The sequence below is a fragment of the Crocuta crocuta genome, unplaced genomic scaffold, assembly GCF_008692635.1.
Source record: "Crocuta crocuta isolate KB4526 unplaced genomic scaffold, BGI_CrCroc_1.0 scaffold68, whole genome shotgun sequence".
NCBI classification, from domain to species: domain Eukaryota; kingdom Metazoa; phylum Chordata; class Mammalia; order Carnivora; family Hyaenidae; genus Crocuta; species Crocuta crocuta.
This window is the reverse complement of record NW_027532426.1, coordinates 2236085-2245032: the sequence shown is the minus strand read 5'-3', so window position 1 is coordinate 2245032 and position 8948 is coordinate 2236085. Positions and strand designations below refer to the sequence as shown.

The following is an 8948-nucleotide window of genomic DNA, read 5'->3' as shown; positions in this document are numbered from 1 at the left end:
CGGGGGACTGCGGCCGCTGCAGCGGCGTCAGAGCGTGTCTCGCCTGCTGCTCCCAGCTTTCCTCCGGGAGCCCCCCGCAGAGCCGGGGCTGGAGCCGCCCCCCGAAGAGGAAGGGGGCGAGCCAGCGGGGGTCGCGGAGGAGCTCGGTAGCGGGGGGCCCTGTTGGCTGCAGCTTGAGGAGGTGCCAGGGCCCGGGCCGCTCGGGGGAGGGGGACCCCTGCGCTCCCCTTCCTCGTATTCCTCTGACGAGCTATCCCCCGGCGAGCCCCTGACTTCCCCGCCCTGGGCCCCCCTGGGCGCCCCCGAGCGGCCGGAGCATCTTCTGAACCGGGTTCTGGAGCGGCTCGNNNNCGCATCCCGGGAGTAGGGGCTTGTTACCCGGTTCCTCTTCCTTGCCCTTGGAGAGTGGGGGTGGCGCCATGGCGGGAGCCTCGGTGTGGGGCTGAGCGGTCAGCTGAAGTGGGGCAGCGGCCTAGGGGAGGAACAGACCCTTCTGCAGAAGGGAAGTGGCTGTGCCACCTTCCTCCCTGTAGCAGCCTCACCCACTGGCTGGAAAAGAAGCTGAACTCTTTCTCCCCTCAAGCCACCCTTCCTTTCCCCTGGACATTTTACCCACAGACTCCCATGGGTCCCTGATGGTGACTACCTCCTTCTGTGGCCCCGCATTAAGGCCCGACACACTAAAATGGAAGCTGCCCAGAGCACACCAGTGCCTCACACCCCTTGCTCCAAGAGGTGCTGCCCAGGACCTGAGAGACCTTCCCAGAGTCCCTGCTTCTGTCTAGAAGTCCCAGAGCACAGGGCTGGCCCACTCAGTAGGGCAATGCCAGACAGGCACGGGGCCCAAGCTGCCTTTCGGGCTCCCGCAAAGGGATCCTTAGCAGCTTGAGGGGGAAGGAGGCATGCGAGTTGGGGGCTGACTCGGAAGGTGTTTGTTGGGGGAGAGGTGGCTGGGCAGCCAGACATGAGGCCCCTGCAGCACTGAGGGGATTTTGAGCCCCTCCAACTCCTGCCCTTCCCAAGGTAGGCCTCAGCACACGGCCTCTTTAAAAAATAATAGCCACACCCTGAGAAGCTTATTCCCTAAACGATGACACTATTTCACCACTCCCCACCAGCACCCCTACTCAGGGGACTTTGAAGAAACTGAGACCCCAAATTGCCGATTGGTGGGGGAGGTAGAAGGCTGGCGGGTCTTTAGGTCAGCCTCTCAGTAATTCCCTAAGCCCAGCAAGGTCTGAGGATGGGGAGCCCTTGTTGAGGGCCTCCAGATGGGGGTTTCACACTTTGCTCTTAGACCTGTGTAGGGAGCCTGAACCTAGGCGTGTGGAATGGGACTCCACCCCCCACCCCTAGATTTTTCTCAAGACCTGGGCCTTCTCCTTGGCTCAGCTGTCGTTGCCCTGGGGAGCTGACACCTTTTGGATTTAATTAGAAAAATATCAGACACACACAGCTCTCCTAACCATAACTTCCCGCCTACACCACACACCCTGTGTCTCTATGACACATTCCCTGGGGAGGCTGTGCATTGGACCCGAGCCTGGCTTGGAAGAGACAGACGCCAAACCGTAGCCCCCGTAGCGGCATCTCCCCCACTCTGCCCCACGTTCCTCTGCCTTTGCTCTGCTTTGCTCTCCTGTGAGATAGACAGGAAGGATGCTGGGCATCTCTATTCCTTGTCACCATCCTTGGAGCAGGGGGGCAGGGCTGGGGCTCTCAGCCTCACTTTAAGAGCATAGCAGGGTAGCTGGGCAGGGAGGAAAAGGGGGGAACTGTCTCTCCCCTTCCACAGGGGCCTGGTGCCACACACTGGCTGGTCTCCCCTGGGGTAGGACTCTTGAATCGACTGTAACCCTATTATCTGGGCTGGCAGGCTAGATCCCCAGAGTAACTGGTTTGGGGAACCGGTAAGTAAATGAGAATCAGTTTAATCTGCCACTCTGATATTGTCCAATATAACCAATGTTCTCAAGCCATCTTGGCTTTTNGTACTTACAGAAGTTATTCCCAAACCAGCCAAAGACTCACAAACATCTAAGTAGCCCTATCTAACCACCATGCTCTACCCTGACACTCTGCTTGCCTCAGGCATATTGAGAAAAGAACAAAGACTCAGGAGTCTGGGTTCCTATCCCAGCTCCAAGCAAGTCCCTCCCAACTCTGGGCCTCGGTTTCTCATTTGTGAAATGCAGTAGTTAAAATAGAGGATCTTGTGTTGGTTCTCCTCCTTCATGCCTTGAATCAGAGGCCAAGGCATGGTGGGTGAGCCAAGGGACGTCAGAAGCCTTGGTTTTGTCCAGGGGCAGTGCCTGGGGACCCGGCCCTAACCTGTCCTGGTGAGGACACCTGGCTCCCTCCCTGCGCCTGGCTTGTCTGTGTGTGCCAGGCTGCCCTGCCCCACCCCAGGGCTGGCTGCAAGTCAGGGCGACCTTGTACCTGGCTGACTGGCTGAGCCAGGCCCAGATGGGGGTGTGGAGGGGGAAAGGGTGGTGAGAGCCACTCCCCTCCACCCTTCCATCATTAACCCTTCCATCTCTGGGCATCCAGAGGACACAGAGTTTCTATTTAAAGGCTTTGGGGATCAAAGAGATGGCAGTCACTCCCTTTTAATGGGGCTGGTTCTCACCTGCCTAGTTGGAAGTCAAAGTTGTAGGTAGAGAGTAGGGAGGGCAGGAGGCATGAACACACACACACACACACACACACACACACACACACCACTGACTCTAACCTCCGCTTGGAAGTTCTTTTTATCTAGTGTCTAGTGACACTTCTGTGGTCTACTTCTTTTTTCAGGCAGATCTTAAGCTTGCTATAGTATCTGATCAGCTTCCCATATGCATTGAAGATAAGTGGGCGTGGCCATCGAAGGGCGCCCCTCCCCTTCCCTCCAGCTGCCTTGGCAGCTGCCAACCCCACCCCCGCAGCGGCTGCCCAGAACCTTCACACATGTGCCCTCTCGCTTGTGTAGAGCATGACGGGGCAGGTGGCCAGGGCTCCNGACATCAGTGGCGCCAATTGATCTCTACAGATATCCTGCTGGATGACATCGTCCTCACCCATTCTCTCTTCCTCCCCACGGAGAAATTTCTGCAGGAGCTACACCAGTAATATCCTTTTATGGAGCCTGCAAAAGGGGAGGTCGGGAGGAAGCCACGCCCCCTACCCCATGTGTGATGTCAGGGCCTCCACTCTTCCCTAGAAAACACACCTGGGTTTCAAATCAGAGGGTTTTACTCAACAGCTGTGTAACCTCGGGCAGACCTCTTAACCTCCTAGGGCCTCAGTTTCCTCTCCTGTAAAAAGGGGGTAAATAGCACCTGCCCTGCCTACCTGTGGGGCTGCTGTGGAGATCAATCTGATAGTAGATGTGGGAGTGCTTTGGAGACTGCAGAGCCCTGTGCAAATGTAAGGGGTTATTATTCTATTAAGAGTGCCTCTCTCCCCACTGGATTGCTGCTCTAAACATCTGGTTGCCCAGTGAGTTATTATAGGGTCCGATGTAAACATCAGGTCACAGCTATGCTTTAGTAAGGTCTGCTAGAGACGAGCCACTGGCTGAGCTATTCATAGGGTCTCGTGTAAGCATAGGGCCTCTCTCTGAGTTATTTTAGGACCTAATTGTAAATGTCAGGCCATTGACTAGAATACCATAGGCTCTCTTAGAAACACCGGGCCTTACACTGAGGTACGGTCAGGTTTGTGGTAAGCATTGCTGGCCTTTCCCAGCTCCAGGTTATGGGCTGGTCAGAGGTTGGGTGGGCCTGAGCAGGGTATCCTCAAGTGAAATGCAAACAGACAGGATGTGGTCAGATGGCTGTGGTCAAGTGGACGCCATCCGTACCTACTCTGAGAAAAAAAACCTGGGCTGAGCCATGAGAGGATCTTGGCTCTAGGGACACCTGGACCTCCTTTCTTCTTGGTCCCAAGCCTAGAGAATATTTGGGAGGGCTTAGCCACCCACTGCCTCTCATCTGCCTTCCCAGCTTCTTCAGGTCTGCCTGCTCAGGGCTTTTTCTTAACTAAGGGGTCAGTTTTGTTTGGGCAGGAGGCATGGAGGGCCCCGAGGGGCCGGGGCGGAAGCAGGCCTGTCTAGCCATGCTCCTTCATTTCCTGGACACCTACCAGGGGCTGCTGCAGGAAGAAGAAGGGGCCGGCCGCATTATCAAGGTGGGCCTGGGAAGAGAAGGCGGGGGAGCAGGCTCTTAGCTCTGGAAGGGGACCCCTTTGAGGGACCCAGACACCTCAAGCTGGGTACCTGGAAGAAGAAGATGCCAGTGTGCCTTAAGTGTACATGGTCCCTCTGTGCTCCAAGGCATGGAGACCCTGCCCCAGCCCTTGCCGATAGCGATGCTTGGGATGAGAACCCCTGCCTTGACCTTCTCTCTCCTCTGCCCCCCAGGATCTGTACCTGCTGATTATGAAGGACGAGTCCCTTTACCAGGACCTTCGAGAGGACACACTGAGGCTACACCAGCTGGTGGAAACAGTGGAGCTAAAGTGAGGGGAATGGGTTGGGGGAGGGGACAGGACAGAAGTCCCTCAGTTCCTCTATCACAGGGACTGCCTCTGGCCTTTTGACTCCAATACGGGTTTTAGTTCAGCCCCTTCCTCTTGCTGGAGGGTAGCACAAAGCACGGCCTCCACTCCAGTCGCTTCCTTGTCCACTCTCCCATCCATTTCTTTGTTGATCCAGTGGTATGCTGGTACATATTTAACAACCAGCACATCAGGGGCAAAAAAAAGCGCCCTGATTTGTGGCTTCTGTTGCTTCCCATGGTGTAAATTCTCTCACTGGCTGCTTTCAAGCAACCAACATGACGTCACTGAGTGTGAAGTTGAGAAGAGAAGAGAGAAGCAGTAGCAGGCTCTTATGTAAGATTTTCACCACACAAATAAAAGAGAGGTAAATAACCTCAGAAGCACAGATAACAGCAAAATGTAGTAAAATAGGCTACTGCCTTTTGTGGTAATAATTTGGCTATAAGTTTATAAAACTTTTTTTTGTAATGGCTTTTTATTTATTTTTTTAAAAAGTTTTTAATGTTTTATTTATTTCTGAGAGAGAGATAGAGACAGCATGAGCAGGGGAGGGTCAGAGAGAGAGAAGGAGATACAGAATCTGAAACAGGCTCCAGGCTCTGAGCTAGCTGTCAGCACAGAGCCCGACGTGGGGCTTGAACCCACAAACTGTGAGATCATGACCTGAGCTGAAGTCGGACACTTAACCCACTGAACCACCCAGGCACCCCGTGTCCTCTCCCTTCTTATGCTGACACCAGAGAGATCTTTCCAGTTTGATGACATTGTACTCCTAGTCCAAAAACATCCTCGGCTCCCCATTGCCTAAAAGACAAAATTGCAACATCCTTGCACAGCATTCAATGAACGCCCTTGCCTTTCTGCCTTCTGCCAATGCTTCTCACCTCATCTCCCAGCCCCCATGACACTCCCTATACACCCCTGAACTCCTGGGTTCCCCCAGTTTCCTGCCATCATTTACATGGTCCAGTCCAGAAGGACTGCCCCATACCCACTTCTGTTTCTGTTGTCCTTCAAGGCCCAAGTCAGATGCCATCTTTTTTTTTTTTAAGTTTATTCGTGTTTTTTGTTTTTTGTTTTTTGTTTTTTTTGAGAGAGAGAGCATGAGCGGAGAAGGGACAGAGAAAGAGGGGGATAGAGGATCCAAAGTGGACTCTGAGCTGACACCAGAGAGCCTGATGCCAGGCTCAAACTCATGAACCATTGAGATCATGACCTGAGCTGAAGTCAGACACCTAACCGACTGAACCACCCAGGTGCCCCACAAATGCTGTCTTCTTGGTTTTTTTTTAATTTTTAAAAATGTTTTTATTATCTTAATTTTTGAGAGAGAGACAGAGCATGAGTGGGGGAGGGGCAGAGAGAGTCGGGGGATAGAGGATCCCAAGAAGGCTGGAACCCACGAACCATGAGATCATGACCTGACCTGAGCTGAAGTCGGACGCTTAACGGACTGAGCCACCCAGGTGCCCCAAATGCCATCTTCTTGATGAAAGTTCTCCCTGCCTCCTATCAACAGAACTCTCCTTGTACCTTTGTGATATCATCTAACACCTCCTGCCTCGTGTTAGAAGTAGCTGTATACACATCTGTCTCCTCCCAGACTGTGAAGTTCTTGTCAGCAAAATTCAGCAAACAGCAGATGACCTACACCTATCATGGGCCAAGTAGTGTGCTGGGCCTGCAGGGTGAAAAAAAATTTTCAAGAAGAACTAAGCCCAGCCCTCAAACGCTCTCAGTCTCATAGAAGAGATAAGATACGGACATAAACAAATATTAGCCCAGTGTTCTACAGCAGTTAAAGCCAAAAAGTGCCCTTTCCTGGTGGGTGGGGTACATCAGAGAAGACTTCATGAAAGAGGTGGCATTTGATTTGGGTCACTTGGGCAGTTGTCCCATGCTGTTCATTGTCTCTCTCTGACCTCCTTCATCACTTTCTGAACCTGGTGCTGGTGCATCCTTGACTCAGTTCTGATGTCCCTGCATGATGTTGCCTGCCTGGCGCTCCACATGCCCGGCAGGACTTCCTGACGCCCAGCTGTGTCCATGCCAGGATCCCAGAGGAAAGTCAGCCGCCCAGCAAGCAGGTGAAGCCACTGTTCCGCCACTTCCGCCGGATAGACTCTTGTCTGCAGACCCGAGTGGCCTTCCGGGGCTCTGATGAGAGTGAGTGGGGGCACGACAAGGGGCAGAGCTTCTAGAGTGCCTCAAAGGGCCCTCTGGGGTCTCTGGGTCTTGGACATTCTCCTTGTATCGTAGAGCCTGACCTGTTTCCAGCATCTTTTTTAGAAGCCAACCATTTTAGGGTTAGGGGTGAGATGGGATGGGGAACAGAGGTGCCCTGGAGGGTATGATGCCAGCGCTGCCATTCTGCCTTCTAATGAAACGCCACTTTCCTGTCTCTGGTCAGTCTTCTGCCGGGTCTACATGCCTGACCACTCTTACGTGACCATACGCAGCCGCCTCTCAGCGTCTGTGCAGGACATTCTGGGCTCTGTGACAGAGAAATTGCAGTACTCGGAGGAGCCTGCAGGGCGCGAGGACTCGCTCATCCTGGTAGCTGTGGCTTCGTCCGGAGGTGAGGCTCAGGAAGAGCTGGGCTGGGGGCTGGGGGGCGGGGGGCAGGCAGGAGAGGAGAAACTCACCTGCCCAGTGCTCTGGGGCATGGGTAAAGACGAATTCTAGGCCCTGGCTACTTGAAGTATGGTCCTGGGGCCAGCCATATGAGCATCGAGTGGGAGCTTATTAAAACTGCAGTACCTCAGACCCCACTCCAGACCTGCTGACTCAGAATGAGCATTTTAACAAGATTCCCAGGTGATTCCTGGAAATTAAAGTTTGGAAAGCACTGGCGCAAGACATTTGGATTCTGATCTAGGTGCCTGCCTCTTACTCATCTTGGGATCTGGTTCTTTATAACCTCCTGGAGCAGCTTAGGATGCTACGTTTTTGAGGCTAAAAACACAGGGTGAGCCTCCAATCCCTGTGGGAAGGCAGAGAGCCTGCAGTGTAGCCAGAATCCTATTTTTCTCTGAGGCAAGGAAAAAAATATTCCCGTATCCCGGGGACGACAGAATGAGAGGAGAGCTCTGGAAGAACGTTGAAGGGTAAAAGGAGGTGATGAATGCAAAGGAAATCATTATTTGAAAAATGTCAGATGAATGCGGCACAACCTGGTGATAACATGAGTCCCGTTAGTCTAGAATGTGTCTGTGCAGGGTTAGGAGTTTCTAGATGGGATGGCGACAGTGGCTGGGGTGTGGGAGGGTGCAGGTGGCCGGGGCTGAGGCAGAACAGCTCGTTCTCCTGCAGAGAAGGTCCTTCTGCAGCCGACCGAAGACTGTGTCTTCACCACGCTGGGCATCAACAGCCACCTGTTTGCCTGCACCCGCGACAGCTATGAGGCGCTGGTAAGAACTCCATCACAAGGCCTTGGCTGGGAGTGAGGGCCCACGGCAACTCTGGGCAGAAACTTACAAGCCCAGAGTGGAGCCCAGCCCTGTGTCCCTGCCTGCCACCAGATGCCCCTCCCCGAGGAGATCCAGGTCTCCCCTGGAGACACAGAGATCCACCGAGTGGAGCCTGAGGACGTCGCCAACCACCTAACTGCCTTCCACTGGGAGCTGTTTCGATGTGTGCATGAGGTGGGGACTGAAGCTGGTGCTGGGCTGGGGGCCTGGAGGGAGAAATGTGCCAAGGTGGGGTCCTGGAGACGGGCATTGTGTGCAGCTGAACTTTGGGTTAGAAGGTGGCTGGCGGGGCTGCCCTCGGGCAATTCACCCCCAGACCCTCTAAGCCCTAACGTCTCCAATCTGAAAAAAGCAGCAAAGTGAGAGACCTTAGTAAGGTGGGTCTAACCGTGTAACGTGGTTAGTACCTTTAAAATATTCTCTATTAAAGAAAGGAATGAAGGCAGTCACAATAATGTCTACCAGATGGTTCAAGGGCCTGGCATCTAAGAAGCGCTCAGTAGATGGGAGAGTATTAATGTTGCTTCCCTCTTCCCCCATGTCTGTTGCATCCTGTCTTGTCCCCGCTTTTTCTATTTTCCCCCCCTCCCGCCCCTGCCCTTCCTGCCTCTGCCTCCTCCCGGCCACACCCCCCCCCGCCCCGCGGCCCCTTCTCCCCGCCGCCGTGGGTGCAGCTGGAATTCGTGGACTATGTGTTCCACGGGGAGCGTGGCCGCCGGGAGACTGCCAACCTGGAGCTGCTGCTGCAGCGCTGCAGCGAGGTCACGCACTGGGTGGCCACCGAGGTGTTGCTGTGCGAGGCCCCGGGCAAGCGCGCGCAGCTGCTCAAGAAGTTCCTCAAGATCGCGGCCATGTGAGTGCGGCCAGCGGGGCAGAGCGGGAGCAGGGAGGCCCTCCTCCCTCCCGTCTCCCCCCCCCACCTCCCACCCCCCA

At 54.4% G+C, this 8948-nt stretch overlaps 1 protein-coding gene across 1 annotated transcript in view; it reads left to right on the top strand.

Annotated features, from left to right (window-relative positions):
- Positions 1–8948, top strand: part of RAPGEFL1 (Rap guanine nucleotide exchange factor like 1) — an 18219-nt gene that overhangs the window by 5239 nt on the left and 4032 nt on the right. Inside the window, 9 exon segments of the mRNA XM_077779142.1 lie at positions 23–373; positions 3013–3113; positions 4038–4173; positions 4406–4503; positions 6599–6711; positions 6956–7123; positions 7858–7955; positions 8067–8189; positions 8690–8869. Of these exon segments, the coding sequence (XP_077635268.1) occupies positions 23–373; positions 3013–3113; positions 4038–4173; positions 4406–4503; positions 6599–6711; positions 6956–7123; positions 7858–7955; positions 8067–8189; positions 8690–8869 (1368 nt within the window).